General features: G+C 38.9%; 1 protein-coding gene across 7 annotated transcripts in view; it reads left to right on the top strand.

Annotated features, from left to right (window-relative positions):
* The window catches only part of stxbp6 (syntaxin binding protein 6 (amisyn)), a 151,732-nt gene that overhangs the window by 56,836 nt on the left and 72,865 nt on the right, over positions 1-22,031 (top strand). For 4 of the 7 annotated variants that reach the window (XM_044167208.1, XM_044167209.1, XM_044167212.1 and 1 more), the window contains one exon: positions 1,294-1,451. The exons of 1 other annotated variant lie outside the window; for it this stretch is intronic. In XM_044167208.1, coding sequence (XP_044023143.1) covers positions 1,294-1,451 — 158 coding nt within the window. Of the gene's footprint in view, positions 1-1,293; positions 1,452-3,207; positions 4,902-22,031 lie in introns of those variants that run through there. 2 more of the 7 variants (XM_044167213.1, XM_044167215.1) reach the window with 1 other exon arrangement.

Below are 22,031 nucleotides of genomic sequence, written 5' to 3'. Positions count from 1 at the left end.
GCTCGGCCTGTTTCTTCCCCTCAAACTCATTTACTGTATATCTGAGGATATAGACCTTGGAAAATCGAATCTAGCTTCTTTTCTTTTCAATCTTTTCACTGGGTGTCTGTTGTGTTTTTCTTTTACTATTTTTCACTTGTCCACTTTTTAAAGTTAGGTACAGGAGTAGACAGTGTAGTTGTGAATTATTTGGTATAACTAAACTTTATGTTTGACCTTCCTGGAGTGGCTGGGTTGGTCATCACCATATTAATACCCTAAAGTTATATATATATATATATATATATATATATATATATATATATATATATATATATATATATATATATATATATATATATATGCATATGCAGAATATTGTGCTCCTAGTCATTTTTTATTTTGTCTTTTTGTCACGTTGTGAACCCTGTCAGGACCTTTCCACCACAGACTGAAAGTCTCCTTTGACTTTTTTTGGGAAACCAAAGGTTTCAGTTAACATCAGCAGGAGGCAACAACTTAAAAAACAATGCAGACTTTTTCACAAACTGGCTACATAAAATGACTGATTATAACCTACTGGAACAATGCAACTGTATTGCAGACCAAACCAAAGCAGCACAAAGATAGCTGTTCCTAGTCTGGTTGCTAGTGTAGTGCATAACAGCAGCACTCCCAACGTGCGGTAGATTAATTCCTTGTCAGAGGAAACAACCGCAGGGCTGCCACAGCTATCGGAAGATGTGTTCTCTGTCTTATATCCACTACTGGGTCTCCAGGGCTGCCCATGCAGTCAACCACATATCCTCTCTTTATTACACTATAGTTTAGAAAAGAGGAGAGTAATTGCAGAGTTGACACCACAAGTTCAAAATTGAAGAAAAGCAGTGCTGAATGTCACCAGGAATGACATGCTTTCTTAAAAAGAGACATTAAAATCTGGTGTTGCATGTGTTCCTGTTGCATACTTTGAAGTTTGAAAAGGTTAATTTCACTTGATCTTTCCTTGAAGTAAATCAGCTTTGAAGAAAACTCATTAGCCACCTTCCCACGGTGTACCTGATGGAAGCCGTTTACTTTTTCACGTTTTTGTCTTCCACCATTAACACTCATGCTCAGGGTCACTGATTAAACTACACCCATCTAAGGTCACAAGTTCATTTGTCACAGCTGGCCTCCAGCGTTCTGTTGTTTGCCAAAGGAATCACAATTTCTTTCCCCTTTGTCTTTTCTCTCCTTTTGCATCCTACTTTACTTTTCTCCATCACTTTTCTTTGCTCGGTCTTGCTTCTTCACTCCCACCCTTATCTGCAGGTAACAGTATACTACACTCAGCTGCAGACAGTGTGACGAGTGCTGTACAGAAGGCCAGCCAGGCTCTGAATGAGCGTGGCGAGCGATTAGGTCGGGCTGAAGAGAGGACTGCAGACATGATGAACAGTGCCGAACAGTTCGCTGTCACTGCGCACAAGGTGAGGCAATATGTTAGCAAGATACATTACAATGCATAATCTCAGGGTGGGCTTACTGTATGCATTTTAATACAGTGCATGAAATTCTGACTTCGAGTCCCACCTAATGTGCTATAGAATATCTAGCCATGATTTTAAAGTCATTATTGGTTCAGCAAAAGATCAAACATTTTACTTAAACCTGAGGATATTTGTAAGAGTTGCTTCATTATCATTGTGACTCCAGCCTCTCAGCAGTGGGGCTCTCTGCTCTTGGAAGATAATAGTGTTTTTCTTCTTCCCTCATTTATTCTCTCTTTTGTAGTTCTCCATCTATCCCATATCTCTCGTTTGTCATGAAAACTAATTGCATGCTGTTTAATGAGGCTATTAGCATGATATGATATTTTTTACGGCAAAACAAAAGGAAAAATCTATTGCTTTGTAACGAGCGCACCTGATTACGATCATCATAGCTGTCTTTCTAATAGCACAAAGTATATCACACATCCCTGGGTTTGCAGCTTGGCTTCTTGTGTAAAATTAGGCTGCTTGTGTACTGATAGACACGTGCCATCTAAAGTGGGATGTCAATGACTTTAATAGTATAGCCATCCACTGCCTATTGAAATGACTGTTTTGAACGATGCATAATGCCTTACTAGTGATGGTGGGATAATTGAAAGGCATTTCAAGAGCCATGCAAGGCCCTCTTACTCCTCACAGATGAGCTTCCCCACCGTGAAGAATTACAAAAACTGATAAACAGAGAAAAATGTCTTTGCTCTGGTGGTTTCAGGAGAGAATGACTGTAGAACCCCCGTGAAGAATCACTCATTTGCCTGTCGTTTCTCATTTCACTCGCTACCATTAGCGTTTGTATTATTTGTTTTATAACTTATCATTTGTCTTGCACATTATCAAGAGTCATTGTTGCATGCCCTCTGTTAAAGGCAGTTGGTAGCCTTACAGAAGGATAAAGAAGTCATTCCTGATAGTCTATCCCTTACATTTCTGTCTGAGGTTGACAGTGACGATGGCTTGACAGGATCTGTTGTGAAGGATTTTAGTTTTCATACTTTTCGAGTCATCTGCATGTGTTGTAAGCGGACCTCTGCGCATAGTCTAGCTTGAAGTTATTTCCAAGTGCAGTGCTAAACATCTGCAGTACTGTGAGAAGGTCACCTTGACTCTTTTTCTCTTAATTCACTTCTGCAATCCAATTTTTGTGCTTCACTTTGTGACCGCAGCCGATTTAGCTGTGCTGCCAGTTTTAATAAAGACCCCTCATTTTTGCATGCTGCTCTACTGCCCCCTCTTGTTTAATCTGTGGAATTAATTCTAGAGCAACATACTTCACACTCAGTCTGTAGTCTCTGTGTGTGTGTGTTTGTGTGCATGTTTGTGTAAATGTGTGTGTCTTCCATCCTCACATCTCCATACTCTGTAGTTTTGTATTTGATTGGTGGCCCTGGTCATCTCTTTAACGACCTTCCAGCCTAGCCCATTAGAACCCTTGTTAATTGAGATAAATGAAGTTGCCTTGTCATTGCCTGAATAAAAAAACACCAGGACCCCTGGCTTCCTTCCAGCACCTGCATAATAAACCATCCCTAACAGCTTTTTCTCCTTTGTGCAATGGTTCTAAAGTTGTCTTATCTGTACCTTTTTTTATGTTTTATGTTTTGTATGTATCTCTTGGCTAGCATTTTGCTGATAGGGTCATTTAAAATTCTCACTGTATTATTCCTCAACCCCCACCCCAATTTTTCTACAGCTTGCCATGAAGCACAAGTGTTAGACCACTGCCAAACCAACTGGGAGGGTGGGGTGGGGGTGGTGGTGGTCAACAATCGTCAGTCACTGTACAGAAGAAGGATTCCAGATTTTATTCTTTTAAATTTTTTTTAAAATAATTACTATTTGTTAACAATGTTAACATTTTAATGTTTTGAGTTATTATTCTGGTGCATCTTCTGATGGTGACGCGTCGAGCAAGGTGGAGGAAGAGAGGTAAACAACGCTACTTCGGACTGTCTGCAGAATGTTTCATGCTTCTGTTTGCCAAAATAAGTTACAAACAACAGCCATGACTGTATTTGATAATCACAGCCTCTCAAAACACTTCCCCTTTTCATATGCTCAGATGCTAATGTGAGCGCACACATGCTGACAAGTCATTATCAGCAATCACTCCAAGACAAGGAAGAGCTTGTCTCACAGGTTAATAATTGTTGAGGGTTATTTATGAGCACTGCAGTGATAATGATGCAGTCTAGTTCATGAGTGACGGACCTTCTTATGGGTTTCACTGGTGCGAATGAAGATAGCCTAGATTTTCTTACCTGATGCTTAGGGTTGTACCCAGATAAATATTTTGGCAACACATTTGGGAGAGTGGGATGTCAGATGAAAGTAATGATCACATCTGTGGAGAAAACAACATTAACTCTACCCCTGAACATCCAAAAGTATTTATTTTCAGTTTTATTTTCCTCTCTTTTCAACATTTGGACATTGCAGTCTTTTGGTCTGTTGTTCTGTCCATCATTTCAAAATGTATAAAAACAGTATTAATCAAAATGTTTTTTAACATATTATTTCATAAACTGAATATGAGACTCAATAGAGTGGTTTGGGTGACAAACTATATAACAACTGTGAAATATTTTAGTCCTCTGTTAGACTTGTTTACCTTTCAAAGACAACCAAAACTACATGGAATAGAGTTGCCAACATTTTTGGAAGTGTACTTGAATAACTCTGTTTTGAAAATAAGCTTTTTAAGTATAATAATTTATGTTAAGGAGAGAGGAGGAGCAATTCAGCAAACCAGCTTCTGCAATGTAAAAAGCAAAACATCATTTTTCGAGTACAATTATCTCAATGTCTGTAGAGCTAATTTGGGATTTCATGGGATGTATTAAATTACTTCTGGCTGTATTTCAACTTTAAACATTCAGTAGTCATATCTTATGCTTTTTGTTTAATTTGGGTTGGTCATTATAATGATGTGTATACTGATAAAGGACAAAATGTCAATAATATCAGCAGTGGTGTGTTTTTTGTGTCATTGCTCTAACACTGACTGTAACTTTGGCTTCCTCACTGGTAAGATACCACCCTCACAATCAAGATGTATTTGATTATTTTTATATTTTGAATTTTACAATCCATGAAGTTAGAATGCACCGACAACCTTATCTTGCAGAGCACTGTTGAGTTCATACTGAAACGTTCCAGTTGCCTAACTGTTATTGTGCTTGTATTCCTCTCTCTAACAGTTTGGATGTTTATTGTTTTAATAAATAAAAAAAATCCCTTTTTTTAATAACCAGCTTTAGCAATTCCATCCAATTGAATAGAAGTACATTTATTTTGTTGGGTGTTCTTTATCATTGTTATTGCATTTGTGTATTTTACTCACATGGATTTTCTCTACTCATAAACAATAAGCTGCCAAAAGCTTAATGTGTCTAAAGGGTCATTTTTTCATTTTCTCTCTCATGTGCTCAGTCTCACTTCATGCTGAACAATACTCATCACACTGATCTCAAGTCTCTATAATACTAAGATAAGATGTAAAATAAAGTCTGATCCACAATCAAAATAATATGGTTTTTCATTAGTGCCTTTTGCTGTTCACGTCTCACCTCAGTCTGCAAATCAGTGTTAATGTTGTCTTACTTAATGTGGCAACCCAGGGTAACACTGCCTCAGAGGCTCAATGAAGAAGTGTTTTTAAGTTTTGGTTACAATTGAATGAAATAACAGGTATTGTGTTTATACTACAGAGTTCTGCAGAAGTCACAGTATGTTAAAGTAAAATTGTGAGGGTCTTTCTTGGTCAAATTTTGCACACTTAAATATGACTACTTGTATATTTTATCTAATTTGAGATGTTTCTGACTATTTGATAACTTTAAATAGTTAAATATTATTTGCACGCTTACCTCTACTGTCTTGTTTCAGCAGTTTTAAATTCAGTTACTATTTCTATATTGTGTGTGTATTTAAATAATTTATTGTAGATTAAATGGAATTTTTATATTTGAGTTTTGTCAATCTTCCATAGAGAACTCTGTGTATCACTAAAAAAGTAACATCATACTTAAAGTTGTGCAAATTGTTCCCCTGTATTGGTGATGTTTCTTCTTTTAAAGGGTTAATTTACAGTATGGGATTCTTATTTACTGTTTTAGTCTTTTTCCCTGTCTGACTCGTCTGTCTGTTGTATTGACTAAAATATTCAGACCAGAAGGAAACATACAGTTGCACTGCAGTCAAATCTAGGGGGTGTACAACTGCTCTACGTGAGATTGTCCAGTTTTCCCTGCAGAGGGCAATATAAAGCAGCAAGTCTTGATAGCTCACTATTGACAAGGCTAAACGTTTAATTTAAGTGTGTGTGTGTGTGTGTGTGTGTGTGTGTGTGGGGCATGCAATATGTGCATGTGTGCCTCAGTCCAGTTTAAGTTTACCTCAAAAATGCTTGGAGGAACACAGGAGTAAAACAGCCATTTGAATTGCGATCAGTTATACACAGAATTCAGATTTTTTTATTTCAGTCTTCAGGAATATTTGTGGAATTGAATGTATGTATGACCTTATGTGGTCATAGTATTGTAAAGCTTATGTGACCAAATATGCTGTTATTGTTATATAGTTATTGTGCGAAAAACATGACATTGTCCATAACCACGTACAGTAATATCTAGAGTGCTGCCATTGTTCATTATATTTCTCTTTTACTGTCCGTGGAGCAGTGACAAAGTTACCTTTTTCTCACACAGGTTTGGCTCATAGAAAAACTGTAGAATTTGTCTGTAAAAGACTTAAAAAGGTATTCAAGTTATTTAGTTGTGTTCTTAAAGTCGAAGTACTAGCAAGAGTCATATTAATAAATAAAATGCTCAAAGTTGATGTTGCAAAGGCTGAGTTATTCCCTAATTACCACCAAAACTGCTGGCTTCTACAATTCCCATAATGCACCTCAATAGCTACTCTTTGTTAGCCCCTCCATAAATGGTAAATACCCATGTCTTTCAAAGTCCAAGCCCCCACTTTGTAATACAGGATTTTGAAATGTATGGTCTCACTCAAGCCGTGATGACCCTGATGATTCCATGGGTTCTCCTCAAAAGCCACAGAGGACATTATACAGCTGTTTTGAGTACTTGCCATGACTAGTAAACTGACCTTTATGTGTAAAATCTGTTGAGTTTCCCTGTTTTTCCCCTGCTTTCAATGAATATCCAACCATAAAACAACAACAGAATAGTAGATAATGTGTCTTTGTAGAACTCAGTCATATCAATGTATTTGTAGCAAAAGACCCTGTGCTTTGAACCCATTCATTGTTTTCATAGAATGAAGGTAGAAACTGGTAAACCTGATCGCTGATAGACTTACGAAGGTATAGCAGAGTCAAGTGAGTAGAAATAATTCTTATCAAAACATCTGTTCTCTTCTCCCTCCTTGCCACCTCTTAATAGTATTTTAATATTCCAATTAATGATGCAGACCAATCTGACAAGCAGAAGGGCAGTAAGCGTCGTATCAGTGCTGAAATACATGATCTATAGCTTTTAGTGTTGCGGAGGGGGGGGGAGTAAGTACCTCATAAAAGCCCTGGTGCAGGACATTGCTACCATTACTCACTCTGCCAACTCCTGTGAATCATTCCTGGCCCCTTCTTAAAAACCAACACTAATCATTCAGCTCTCCTCTGTCTTTCCCTCCCAGCTCTAGCAACACTGAGGTCTCAGGTAATACCAAGTGTCTACTTTTGTCCTCAAATTCAGCACACACACCCTAGCTTATGTCTCGGCACCTGGAAGAGAATATGTCTCTAAGACTGTAACCTGGCTCATTGGAGTGCTGGAATAAATGTCTACATTTTAAATGTACACCAATCATAGTTATATTACCTTGGTACACCACTGGAGGGTGCACTTGCCTTGTACAAAACCCATCAACTCTGTCAGCTAGCTTTATTGCCCAGTAGATTATTGATTAGTAGAACTGATTATTAGTGTGTAATTGCAGTCTAATGTATACATTCATCGCAGGTTGTAGTTGTGAATTAAGGGCTGTTCAATACTCGTAATTGTTACAGTGAATATCTTGACAGGGGCTTGAGTTATAGTCGGACAGAGACAAAGTGGGCAGTTAAGCCATCAAACATTTTCCCAACCTGCAGATGGAGCACAACACATACCAGCAGAAGTCTTGAAGATAGAGGATGTTATTGAGATTTCTGAATTTTTCTATTTTCCATAGAAATACCTGTCAGTGTTGCCTGGTCCGTTTCTTTGTATGTTATGCAAATGTTGCATATTATCCCTGGTGGAAGAAGTATTCAGAGACTTTTACATAAATAGAAGTTGCAATAACACACTAAAGCTACTCCTTTATAAGTAAAAGACTAGCATTGAAATGTTACTCAAGTTAAAGTACAGAAGTATTATCAGAAAAAAGGAACCTAATGTATTAAAAGGAAAAGTATTCTTTATATATGAGTCTGATAATATTATATAACATATCGCTGAATTACTGCTAGGTAGTTTGATCTATAACAACACTCAATCATATTTTATAAATTCATCACTCTTTTTAATGTAGTCTTAAGCTGCAAAGTAACCACTAACTATAACTCTCAAATAAATGTGGTGGAATAAAAAGTACAATATTTCTCTCTGAAATGTAGTAGAGTCAAAGTCTAAAGTAACAAAAATGGATATACTCAAAGTACCTCAAAATTGTAGTACACTACTTGAATAAATGCACTTAGTTACATTCTGCCACTGCATATAATATGTTATAACCTTTCATTTAGATTTATCTCAGCACTCCCACATCTTTTTATTTTCACTTGCAGTGGAAACACTGGTGTGGGTGACATACTGTAGGTACTTTATATCTTGAGTCATCTTAACGCAAGACTGGAGAATGTGTCCGGTCAGGTGTCACCTTGAGAGGTGCATTGACATTCCTGTCAGCCAGGGAGTCGGTGTCACTTCAGGAGAGGCACTGTGGTTGCCCGACTAACTAACTGGCTGGCCGACCGGCCTCAGGGCGACTCCTTTTTAATCTGCCAACATCCCCAAAGCTCCACAGGAGTAATTACAAGTTAACACCCAGAGGTGAGAAGGCTGAATGAATTGGGACTGCTCCTCTATTTCTCATTATCACATACAAATCTCTGCAATGATTCTTGAGTAGTCCTATTAGTCAGGACTGGATTTTGCCCCAAAGTCAAAAGTTTACAGGATATTGCCTGTGTCCCTCAGGTGTTCTGGAAAGTGGGATCCAGAGAAATGTGTCTGGACAGGAGTTCTACTTCTTCTTTTTCACATGGTTAGGAACAGCCAGTGTCATATGTGGTAAATGAAATCTGTATAGCTATTAGTAAAACAAAAAAAGTGCTCTGAGATGGCCCTTTCTACTAATGTTTCAAGTTAATCCGTGTATTAAGACATTTTGTTTTGGCATTTTCTGCTTTATTAGATAGTCACAGTGGAGAGAGACAGGAAAGGCAGGAGGAGAGAGAGGGAATAACATGCAGCAAATGGCCTGGGCTGGATTCGAGCCTGGGCTGCTGCGGTAAGGACTCAGCCTTGATACATGGTACACGTTCTACCAGGTGAGCATTTAAAAAGAGTAATTGAAGACGCATTTAAACTATAACTTAACTTAGGCTACTGTTTATTTGACATGAAATTCTACTATATGAGTAAAATTTAAATCTTAATATTGTGTGTCTGCATAGCTTTAGCTTTTCCACTAATCTTACTTTGGTAGAGAGGTGTCTAAGATTATATACATGTTTTTGATTTATTTTTCATATATTGGTAACATAAACCACAAAAAAAATCAATGTCCAAAACCTAACTTAAACCTACACACTCTCTCTCTCTCTCTCTCTCTCTCTCTCTCTCTCTCTCTCTCTCTCTCTCTCTCGTGGGGGGAGGGATACAAGTAACTAAGAGAAGTACATCTTAACAAACTCCCCTTGCCTGCTAAACTCACACATGACATACTCTACTCGCTGCCACATATATCCACTGCACCCTTTTTCGACAAGGTGGTTTACTAAAACTGTTAAACCTCTGCCCACTCTTTTTGCTCTACTATGCTGCTGTACTGCAAAATCACTAACTCAGTTGTATCACTGCTTCACATACTTGCTGCTGCACCTCATGTAACATTTATAAGCATGCTCACCTGCCAACAGTCTGATCATATTGCCCCAATTTGGCTTTGTAGAAGAAATACCTGTCTATTGGTCTCAAATGTGTCCTTCAGTTTTTCTGTCTATGCTGTAGGCAGCTTGAAAACACAACAACTCACTGCGTGTTTTACTTTAGCATGCAAAATATTTGCAGTTCATTTGTGCAAACATACATAAAATGAGTTGCTGTTTAAGTAGCAATTTTGCTATTGTTACAATAACATTATGAGGCTGCTGGTTTTCTTGCTCTCCTGCTGATCTGCTTGTGGTAAATGTCATGGTGTCTGCTGGCAATTTCTTCAATTCTTTTATGCTCCGGCTGCCTTTTACCTTTGTGCAATATTTATTAATTGCACATTTCTTGTAGTAGCTGTCCATATTTATTGTTCTTTGTTGTATGGCATGTGCATTATGATGCTTTTACAGTACTAATTCATATGAGTTTACTTCTTAAACACTGCCACAAACACTTGCTGGTGTGCTGCTGTGTGAACTGGTTTTTGCCAGTAGACACTGAATCTAAGCACCCCCCTAGTTTCTCTTCTCCTTACTGTCGTCACTCCCCAATGTGCTGTGCTGTGCTGAGCTTAGTGTATGCTTGCAGGGAGTGACGAGATCAGAGACTAGAAGTCATTCTCTATATTCACATAATAAATCCATTTGAGTAGGCTGGCTAAATTATATTTAATACAGGTTTAAAAACAAATGTGTGAACTATATTAACAGCCAAGACTAAAGTGGGAAAGGTTACATTAAATGTGGCTTTTGAGAGCAGACAAGTGAGTGCACTGAACATGCAGTCAACAGTAAAAGCATTCTGTTTCCATCTTCTCAAATTTGAAGATTTGAAACTTTTCTTCGTTTTATATGATTGTAAATCGTTAACCTTTGGGTTTTGGGCTGTTGGTTTGACAAAACAAGCTTTTTTTAAGAAGCATGTTTCATTATTTTCTGACATTTAATAGACTAAGCAATTAATCAATTAATAAAAAAAATACAAAAACATAATGAACAGATTAATATAATAATAATAACTGTATTTATATCGCACCTTTAAAAACTGAGTTTACAAAGTGCTGTGTCAGACAAAGCAAAGCAAAAGCAGGATTCCCAGAAGGCAATATAACAACCCACTGTCTTGCCAAACAAAGGCAAGACAAAGTTAAGGTAAAAATTAAAACAAGAGATAAAAACAATAAAAAACATGTCGATAAAATAAATACAAATAAGAATACAAGGAATAAACATCACATAAAAGCAAGTCTATAAAAATGGGTTTTAAGAAGTGATTCAAAAGAGGTCACTGATCTTTCAAGCCTTAACTGCACAGTCAGGTCGTTCCAAAGCCGAGTGGCCCTGATGGCAAAAGCGCCGTCACCTTTAGATTAAGCCTCGACTTTGGAATGGCCAGAAGGGCCCCACTGCGAACTGGCTCATATGGGGTCAATATTTCCCCTATGTAGCTTGGGGCTAGACTCATACGTGTTTTAAAAGTGATCAGTAAAATATTAAAATCAATTCTAAAATGAACAGGGAGCCAATGGAGAGAAGCCAGGATTGTGATGTCGTCTGTTAAAACCAGTAAGAAGTCTAGCCTTAATGTGTTTGTTACAGCCGTACTCCAATGGTCACAGGTGGACAATGGCAAACATGGCTCAGAATAGGGCAGTGCCAGCTGGTTCCACATAGTGGGATTAACTGTAAACACTAAAATACAAAAACAGAAGCAAAGCATTACTTATAATATCCAGTAGGTTAAACAGCAGCATGATGAAGACGACTGCCTGATCTTATGCAATGTAGCCGTTACCTAGGCAGAGTAATGACGCACTGTTTACCTTGGCTGAGCTGAGCTACGTGCATGTTCTACATCTGACTGACAGGCACAGAGTCAGCTCATCTAATGCAGCTTCCTGAACTAACAGAGTGAGGAGGGAGGAGTCCGTGCCTTTTCAGTACTGCTGCTCAGGCCTGTTAATAAATGCCCCCCCTCAATTATGCAAGTGATCACGGTATGTCCGGTGTGTGTTTGTGACGCCAGAATGATAACACAGAGAATCTGAAGTTTATGTAAGGAAGAGGCAGAGACTGACTGGTGGAGCTTGGGAAGTCACCTCAGCACCCTGCCCACAGTGACTTGGCAGATGTGTAGCGAGGCGAAGTGCACAACAGCTGCTTGCTCTAATTTGGGCTTCCCATTCTCCTCTCTGCCTTTGGGTTCCTGTGGAGTGCAATGGCAGCCATGCTGGAATCATTCATTATATGATATGTATATCTACCTCGCACACTTCTCTCACACTTTATCTTTTCTGGTATTGGTCCTTTTTTTATTCAAGTGGGTTCAAATTTACTGACTTTACTCACGTTGTTCTTTTTTTGTGCTTAGCTTTGTGTAATGTGTAATTCTGCATTGGGTAAGGAAAAAAACACCTCATATAGTTTGTTGTGTTTATTAATAAAGCCAAAGGGATCATTTTGAGCTGAAGGGAAAAGCATAGAGAGGCATCTTCTCTGCTTACAGAGAGTATAAATACCACCTTAAGCTCCTGCTGGAAATGGAGACTAGTTTCAGTTTCAAGACAAACGGGGGTGGAGGGAAAAGATCTGCAGTGACCCACTTCCTTCTGGACCTTTTTTATGCCATTTATGTTTACAATACAGTACACACAGGATTATTGTTGTTATAGAAGGTGTAAAACATTATGGATGCTTGCTGCAGAAAACAACTGCAATGGTAGTGTGTTATACAAGGTCTCTGTTGATGTCTGTACCACCTTTTAAGCCTTGAGAACACACAGAATAGAAAAAATTATTTTGTATGTAGTTTGTGTGTGTGTATATTCCAAACCTGCATGAGTCTCACGGTATGATGTGGCATCATTATTTATCCAGCAGCCCACTCCTCTGGCGTATCCAGCTGTTACAATATTGGCTTGACTGAAGAAACAGATTGGCTTCAAACAAGCAGTGACATGCAATCTTCCTTTTTCTGGTAGCACTTAATGCTCTCCCCCCTCACATGGACGAGGTGATCACGTGAGTCAGTCTGCCCCTTTTGAAGACATATATCAAACAGGGCGTTCCTCCGGTTCAGTGCAGACACATACAACTGTTTCACACCCAAAGGTGTAGACATGAGCTGAATTTGGGTTTCTTTTCATGCTTTCTGTCTAGTACCTCTTTACAGTAGCTCAGAATAGCAGTACAAAATGACCCAGGATCTCATTCACAAAATTATTGTACTATAAAATTTAATCTTATAACAGAGGCCGAAACGTACTAGTTTTTCTAAAACCTTACTTTAAATTGGAAATGATTGTATTTTCATGCAAATTTTAGACTAGACAACTAAATCCCACTGAATTTGAGTTGGCTCCCTTCATGAACAAATTAACTGATCTCATCATCAAATGAATTTGGAAAAATTAGCATCCTCCAGTGTGTTTGAAATGAAAAACAGGATGAGATATCTAATGAAAATGAAACTCTTGGTTTTTGTGCTGATCTGGCCACTGACACACTGTAATCACGCCATGCCTGTATTGTACAAATTTCATTTTAGATTACTACATTGTGTGAATCACATACAAGCTTACAGAGGAAAATGATTGCAAGATGATATTTATATATTAATCCCCAAACACTAAATGAATGAGGCTTTTGGTTTTGAAGTTTTTTGGTTGTGTAGAAAAATATATTGTGTTTTTAAGCTAACATAAATACCTGAATGAGGATGAGCAGAGTAATAAAATTCACAGGAATCTCAAAATCATGTCATTGGGTTTGACTACTATAATGATTGCAGGCCATTAATCATCCTTGCATATGTTAGTGTTGTTAGTCTCTGTTTACATTGATCTGTGACCAGAGAAGGTATTCAAATTGTGATCCGCATGGTGTGTGTGTGTGTGTGTGTGTGTGTGTGTGTCTGTGTGTTTTGAAAGAAGGGGGCAGAATCAGTTAACCTCAATTTTTATCCTAGCCTGAATCCTGGCCTCATTCGTTGTCTGCGTGTTGCAGATATTGTGCCTTTGATAGTTCAGTTTACTTTTGAAGGAATGTTTATATGCAGAATGTTTTCTATAACATCTCTGTTTGCTGTAGTCCTGTTAAAACGATCGTAGGAGGCCTCGGCTCCTCAGAGTGAGCAAGACATCAGTATGCAGACAACGTCCTACAGTTTTGCAGTGCAGGCTGTGTGAAGCCTCTAAATCATGGTGGAATATGCAGGAGGGAGAATTCATAACAAAATCTGTCACTTCCGGTTTGTCTTCGATACATCACCACAGCCTTGTTAATATTCTCCAAATTCCACCAGAGGACTGGGTGGGGGGGTGGGGTAGCAAGGCAAGTAATTGTAAGTCTTGTTTTTTTTTATTTATTTATTTTTTATGCTGTGTCTGGGCCGGAGGTAACCGCAGTGTGAAGATGTGAAGCTGCAGGAGTTTGTATCTGTCTCTTCATTGATGTGGGAAATTCATCTTCTGGGCAAAGAGGCGGTGCCCAAAACGTGTGTATCAGCAAAGTAACAACAACTGCGGCACTGACACCAGGGGGCAGCAATTAACATGAATTAATTACATTGATTTAGGCTTCATCTCCCTCTGGTTAGAGCTCTGTCTTTCTCTGCTGCACATTCTCACAGACACACACACCTACCATGTTATTCATACACAACACTAGTTCTGTCCAGGATAATGGGCTGATAATGACTTTTTATCACATGTCTCTAAGATTTGTTACATTGGGGGAGGAGGAGGAGGTCAAAACAGGCCAAATAATGTAGAGAAGGGAATGCACTTAAGTACCAAAACGTGAAATAATTCAGAGACAAGTAATCACATCATAGCTTTTAAGTTTAAAGGTTTTTTTTGATTAAGGTCTGTGCAGCTGTTCTTGTCCTTTCCATGCCCTCATGTCTCTTCACCATACTGTATCATGCTCAGCATGCTTGTCCATATTTAACCACTAAGGGGCACTACAGCTTAAGCTGAGTCCTGTGGAGTAGAAGAACTCGGCTGAACCTTTAAGAGCGAGGACTGGGGCCGCGACAGCATCAGATGCTCACATCAGTGCCAGCCCCTAAAAGTTACCCATGATACTTAAATCCGCTGAGCTGTCTTCTCCTTCCTCTCCTCTCTCTACCGCAATATGACTTTCCACCCAACTCCCAAAGAAACTTCTTTACATCTTACTCTTCTGGCTATCCTCCTTTTCCTTGTTCGCTCGCTCGCGCTCTCTCTCTCTCTCTCTCTCTCTCTCTCTCTCGTGTGCTCCCTCTCTTGCTCTATCTTTCTCTTTTCTTAGAGGCATCAGGTCCAATCCAGCTGTAGTCAATCTAATCCCTCTAATTCAGTTAATCTAATTTTCTGGATATGGTCACACTGCTGATCTCCACTACTGGTCCTCTGCAATCTCTCTCTCCGCTCTCTGATTTTCTGCCCAAATCCCCCAGAGCCTGCACTTTCCCACTTCTCCTCCACATTACTTATAAAAAGTAACTGATTGGCACTAATTTGATCTGGTGAGAATTTACAAAGTTTGATATAACAAACATCAGTGGCTCATTTTAAGGGGGGACATTTAAATAAAGTTAAATTGCACCCTTACCTTGCATATTATATATGCCTCCCAGTGTTTGCTGTGTTTTAATCACAGTGAAAATGAATGTGGCAGAGCTGGGTAGGTTCACATTCAAGTTGTATTGCGCATGACTCTCCTCAGTGATTTTCCGTGGGTGATTTATCCTTTTGTTGCTCTTTGTTTTCTGATGATTAGTGATTAAATCAACATTTAGCAAGTCAGGTGTCTTTGTCAGCAGCAGTTGATGCTATAGAGGTCATGATTTATGCACTTAATTTAAATCTGGTTGAACCATGCTCAAGGATGCTGTAATACAGACTGTATTGTATATTTTAGCTTGAAAATTTTACGTTGAGTTAGACATTATTCAGTGGCAAAGAGTGATTGATGGACCATTTGGTTTGCTGTAGTGGGTCCTGACTGACCAAACCATGTCGTCTAACAGTAGGACCCTCTACACATACAGTAGTTTGAACTATTTGTTGGTTTCTAGCAGACTCGCCTCTCATTCAGTCTTCATTAGAAGCTGCCAGTGTGCAGTACATGCGTGTTTGAGGGATTATCAAGGTCTATTAGCAGATAAGAGGGACTTTCTCGGTGGAAATCGCTGGAGACGGGGTATGTAGGTTAAACATTATGTGTCACAACACTTTTTAATCACATTCACAGATAAAGCTCAGTGTGATTTGCATCTTGCGGCCCGTTTTAACGCTTACCTCACAGCATCACAAATGCCACTTGTTTCATCGTGCTTTTCTGCTGCCACTCTATACTTTGTCTCCCTCTTTCACTCACCAAACCTCGTCTGTCTGTGGCTCCTGGCTGCGGCAAATCTCTGCAGTGATTGTCAAAAGAATGAAGGCATTTCATCCGCATGAAAAATCGTCTTCTTTACACGTCCTTCTTTATCGTGTAAAAGTTCAGAAGAGAGGTAAAAAAAAAATCCAGTTTGCGTGGTTGGTGGGTGGGTGCAGGAATGGTGTCAGTCTCAGAGAGAGGATTAGGGCCAGGCCAACCAGACTTTCACAGGAGCTGCTGGGGGAAAGTGGGCCAAACGGGACACACCCTTGTGTCATATCTCACCGTCTGGGTGTGTTGTCCTGTCTGACAAAAATATTCTTATGTGTCTGTCTTATTTTTTCTCTTCTGTCACTTTCTATTTGTTTCCTCCATCTCTTTAGACCTTATCTTTTGATCCTACCCCTCCATCTTCCTCTTCCTTCAGCTGTTTCTCTCTGTCCACTCCCCTTGCCCCCTGTGGCCTACTTGTGGATTTATAGGTCAACTGTAACTGACAATTCCAGGTCCATCTTATTTAATTCCCTCCCAATGGGTGTCAGGAAAATGAGTTACCTGCTGCAGCTTAGTTCGCAGAAATACAGTAAGTTACTGCCTGCTGTCTGCTCAACTGATGGATAGCAGGAATGTAATTTGTGCAGCTCTGAGTTCTGAATGTCATGAATAGTAAGAGGGAGGTATCTAATGAATTGGCGAGTGAATAAGTGAGTGGTAGTGAAACTTGTGTCCATGAATTGTTTAATTCGTGTGGGCAGGTTGGAGTTGAGCAACATGCTGATGTGTCCTTTCTGTGGACTTCTGCGTGTAATGGCAGTTCAGACAAATCACGGCCCACTAATAACTCAGGGATGTATAAGACATGTCAAAAACCCTTAAATTGAGTTTGTTCATTAGTTCTTTTTTGTTTTCTCTCTACAGTATGTTCTTGTTTATATCTTCTTTTCCCTCAGCTCTGGCGCTGTCCTCAACTGCCTTTTCTTCTTCGATCTATCTTCTTTCCCCCAGTGAAATATGGACGTGTTCAGGATGACTGCAATGCAGCTGAAACAACAGTCTTACTCCCAGATCAGACAAAAGGGAGGGTGGCCTGTCATCCAGGCCTGTGTGGAGGTTTAAAGAGCTCCCCCTGCTTTCAGGATCTGGATTGGACTGGGTCAGCTGAGCCGGCGGGTCGTCTGCCCGGCCAACAGATCCTCAGAGACGTAGAGAAGAGAAACATGTCGCTCGTGTCTCAGCATGGGTACACTACCACTACAGAGAGAATGAAATAAAACAAGAGATACAGAGAGATAGAGACTGAGAAATAAAAAGAACTAAAAAATAAAAAAAAATGTGGAGAAAAGTTAATACACCTAAAAAGTAATAAGCCTATAAAGTTAGACCTCCAGACATTCACAAAGAGAATTATTCATAATATTGACAGCACATACACAAACATTACATTTTTCACACGCAGAACATCAACCTGCTATCATTAGGCATGTCTGCAGTATTTTCAGCTGCCTTACACTGACCCGAGTGCCTCAGTGTCGGTGTCAGTGTCGACTCAGCCTCCTGTGGTCTGTGCAAGCAAGCCAGACAGGTGTTTTCCAGTCTTCATTATCCTTTTGTTCAGTATTGCTCTCACACCTCAGCCAGGCCCCACACCAACACTGCAGGTGAATCCGTCTCATCCAGTGTCCACCATGCAAGTCAGGTAAATATAACTCTGACTCTTTAGAGGGCTTTAGAGTTAATTTAAATGCCATGAGGAGTGTTCTGTCTTATATATCTGGAATTACATACAGAGTGTGGAAAGAGGGGGCGGGAATGACAGGACGACAAAGCATGTGTGAACACTGAACATGTGTTGGTGGTAGTGTGACTTGTCTTCCCATATTTAAAGGGCACAATAAGAATGCTTTTCTATCCCATTAATACTAGCTCCACCTCAACCAGCTACAACAGTAAAATATCTTCTTACAGTATGCATTAATGCATCAGTATTAACATTCTGATAGTGTCATATATCATAACATCAAAGTACATTTTGCTGATGATACTGCTGTACTTCTACTGAACACAGGGGTTTGAAAGCAGGACTTTTACTTGTAATGGGGAATTTTTACATTGTTGTCCTGGCACTTTTACTTAAATTAAAGATCTAAATACTTCCTCCACCACTGCCAGTAACTTGCTGCAGGTGTAGACTTCGCTACATAAAAATCTTGTGTATTGCAGCTCCGACTTTCACTCAGTTTAGGCATTTAGACGGGCTCCTTCTTGCAGAATCCAATTGTGTCCTGTCTCAGTGATCAGCTCTGTCTGTCAGTGTCCTGCTGCCTATCAGCTCGGGATGACAGACAATTAGTGACAGTAGAAATGGCTTTTGAAGCAGACCCATTCCCCCTGAATTCCCTTGTCACAGCTCATTGCGATAAGACAGTGACTGCAGAAGCACTGCAAGTGGGATAGCAGGGCAGTTACACCATGCATACATATTTCAACAGCCACTTGGGCTGAGACTGACTTGGAGAGGAGCACACACTCTCATGCACATGTACACACACATAAATACTAACCATAGCACTTAGAAATCAGGGCCTGCTGCATCAAACACGCGCACACACACACACACACACTCTGTGTGTGTGTGTGTTGTGATGAGTCTCAGCTTTATTCAGCACAGTTGGTGCTGAATGTCATATTCAGAGTGGAGATGCACTCTGCCACAGCATGCCTAAAAACTGCTCACTTATTCAATGCACAGAAGCAATTAGGAGAAAATTAAATCTCTGCGTTCGTATGCTGAGTTGGTGTTTATTGCTTCGGCTGTGGAGTGAATTTTTTTTGTGTGTTTTTGTGAGTCCCAAACGTCTTCAGGAAAATAATTGTTTTTCTCACTTTATTATCAGTGAACTGAGATGCTAATGTGTTGTTGGATGTGTTCGGAAAGCCTGGAAATCGGCACCGGTCAGAGTCCAAGTCTCTTACCTATACCTGTCTTACCTATAGTATGGATTAGCATCATTGCGGTTGACATAACATGTTCAGCCTTCTACTTTCATTAACCATGTGTTACTGGAAATTACTGTGAGTGAAATTCACAGAGAAAAGATGTGTCTCACGCTACCATATATATCTGTATGTGCCTGTATTACACATCAGTTTAAATAACTACTTTGCAGTCAGGTTTTTAGAAACACCTGTTAACCATCAGTTTAAGGAACAATCTTGCAGACACTGGAGGATTATGTTAGGAATAGCAAGCATTATATTGCACATTTTGTGTGATCTGACATTGTTTCTATACAGAGAAATTGTTCAGTTCACATATTTGGAAAAGAAGGTCCATTAAACTTATCGTAGGAACTGGGACATTGTTTTGCAATGTTATCAATTCACATGGCACTAATTTAACATAATTTATGCCCATTAACCTGACACCAACCTCACATTAAGGACCCATTAATATCCAATAAATAGAACAAGTATTTTAATAAATATTTTGTTCATTTACAATTAATTACAGTACTTTTTTAAATTTACTTGTACTTCATCACACGTATCACTTTTTAAACATATTAAATAATTCAAATTATTACTGTTTCTTTTCTGGAGACAAAATTATTAATTTAGTGACATGTACATGATTGAGTGTCATAATATTTTAGGTTGGTCAGCTATTTACAGGCCAGTACTGTGATTGAATAGATACATTTTCAACTAATATAAGTAAACTCAAACTACACAAATTAGATTACATAAATATATGGTTGATTTACAATCATAATCAGTCATTTATGAAAGACAGATTTATATACCCCATCTTAGGTTGTATCAAATTATGTAGCAGACAAACAAATATTTTAGGCTACCTGTATTAAGCATTAAATCAGGAATTCAATTCCAATTTCAAATCCAATTTACATTTACACTTTATCAAGTAAAGAAACTGATCCCGTGTAGCTGGGAAGCCTGTACATTAGAAATATATAATATATTCTATTTACATTCGTGACTGTGGATCTATTCTTTAATAAATCAAATCTAGATTAGAATAGTATTTTATATTTAACCTTGAGATTAATGACCTTATGTTAAGAAATAAATCTTAACACCAGTAGTGAACATTATACATGGTCAGTGTTGCCTGATGGGTAGTTCATACTTACAGCAAAAGAAAGAAGAGGGAACCTCAAGTTATGTGAGGGAGTGGTCCCACTTGGAAATGGCATGGTGTGTGTGTGTGTGTGTGTGTGTTGTAAGCACCTGTTTCCCAAGTTGGTGGTCATGATTCAGAGGAACCTGAGAAACATGTCTGTAACAGCCAATTACTGTGTCTTTGTGAGCGTGCAATTATATAATGTATGCTGTGTGTACTCAGAGTGTAGGTGTAGAAGCCCTAATGAGGACGGCTCTCCCATTTGCAGCCTCTTGTTAAAAAAGGACACTGCAGAACTTGAGGTATATAGAAATGGACATGTATGCAGTACATGGATGTTCTAATTTAAAGCAAAATGCATGAAAATCTCATTGAGACCAACAATACATTTTTAAATTCTAAGTTTCTGTATATGTGACACTATTTGGTCATAACATTTTTCATTCATTTGCGATTTAAATTAGTAATATATACACACTCCCAGAATGAGAGCAGCACTGTCTTACTCTAAGACAAAATGCCATTAATGAAACAGGGTATTCTGAAAGGGAAAGATGCTTGAAATACACTTGATGGTACAATAAATTTAAATAATGTTTTTACTTTACGTTACATTTTCTAACTTATGTTTACATACATGCATGCATCATTGTTCACTTACTGCATAAATTTATGTGATGCAAAAAGACACCTGGAGGCACATTAAAGCACATGTAGATGATGTTAACAGCAAATGTACCATGCTGAGAAAAACACATAGAAGTACCTGTCTGAATGAAGTAGGAAGCAAAGCTCTGCAGAGGAAACTGGTGTCATGTGTAAATTGCAGCTGTCATAGATTTAAATCTGATCTTTGCACCTTGACCCGTTGCTTCTCTGAGTTGGCAAAGTTGGATAGTGTGCACTCAGCATCTCATGGCCGGTTACAGAGGGAGCTGAAGGGGCAGAAGATGTAGGAAGAGCGAAGTGTTGGGACTTTTAAGTAGAACTCCAGAGGTTGGAGGGTCAAAGGGAGGCAGTGGGCCTCTGTGACCTGCCTTGATCTCCTGGTCAGTGCTCTCACACCGCCCCATTTTGTGATGCAATGTGTGTGTGCATCTCTGATCAGCAGTTTGTCTCATGTTAGCATTTTTACATTGCACTGCATGACTTTAGTAAAAGAAATTGACTGGGAAGACAGTATAGATTGTTGTAAAACAAGCATTAGAACACTAGGTGATGCAGCTCACCCCAGATTGATACCACATCCCATTATTTTGGACTGTTCACTTATACAGATATGCATAGGTCACTACATCATACAAACACCCACACATTATGCTATATAATCAGCACTATTGTAACCAACTAGCTGCAAAGCCTGTTATATACAGTGTAATCTAGAAATCTGAAGTGGGAATTCCAAAACCTGGCAGGTATATGAAGCAGTTCTGAAATGGTCATAACAAAGACAAGTTGGTGCACTGGTTACATCAGAGATCCAGCAGAAAATTCTGTAATGAACAGGGAATTTGGCTTGAGAGTTATGATTCTTAGCCTTTGTACAGCACATTTTGTACACAAAGGCAATTCAGTGTCCTTTCAGAAATGCACAAAATACATTTCAAAATGCAAATAAAAAGGATAGAAAGATTTTTTTCGAAGAAACTAAAAAATTGTTTAAAAAAAGGTTTTTAGTAGTTTTAATAGTAGTAGTAACATAATAACTGATCGCAGCTTCTCTATGATTAACAACCTTATCAAACCCTTGTTGTTACAGTCTGTCATATCAATATGTGCTCTAAAGCAGTACAAATATTGGTTATTTTCCTTTTAAGCCTTGCATGCGTCATTAAAATACGTA

Source organism: Siniperca chuatsi, linkage group LG15 (genome assembly GCF_020085105.1).
Source record: "Siniperca chuatsi isolate FFG_IHB_CAS linkage group LG15, ASM2008510v1, whole genome shotgun sequence".
NCBI classification, from domain to species: Eukaryota; Metazoa; Chordata; class Actinopteri; order Centrarchiformes; family Sinipercidae; genus Siniperca; species Siniperca chuatsi.
The sequence above is the reverse complement of the archived record's forward strand: the minus strand, read 5'-3'. Positions and strand labels throughout refer to the sequence as shown.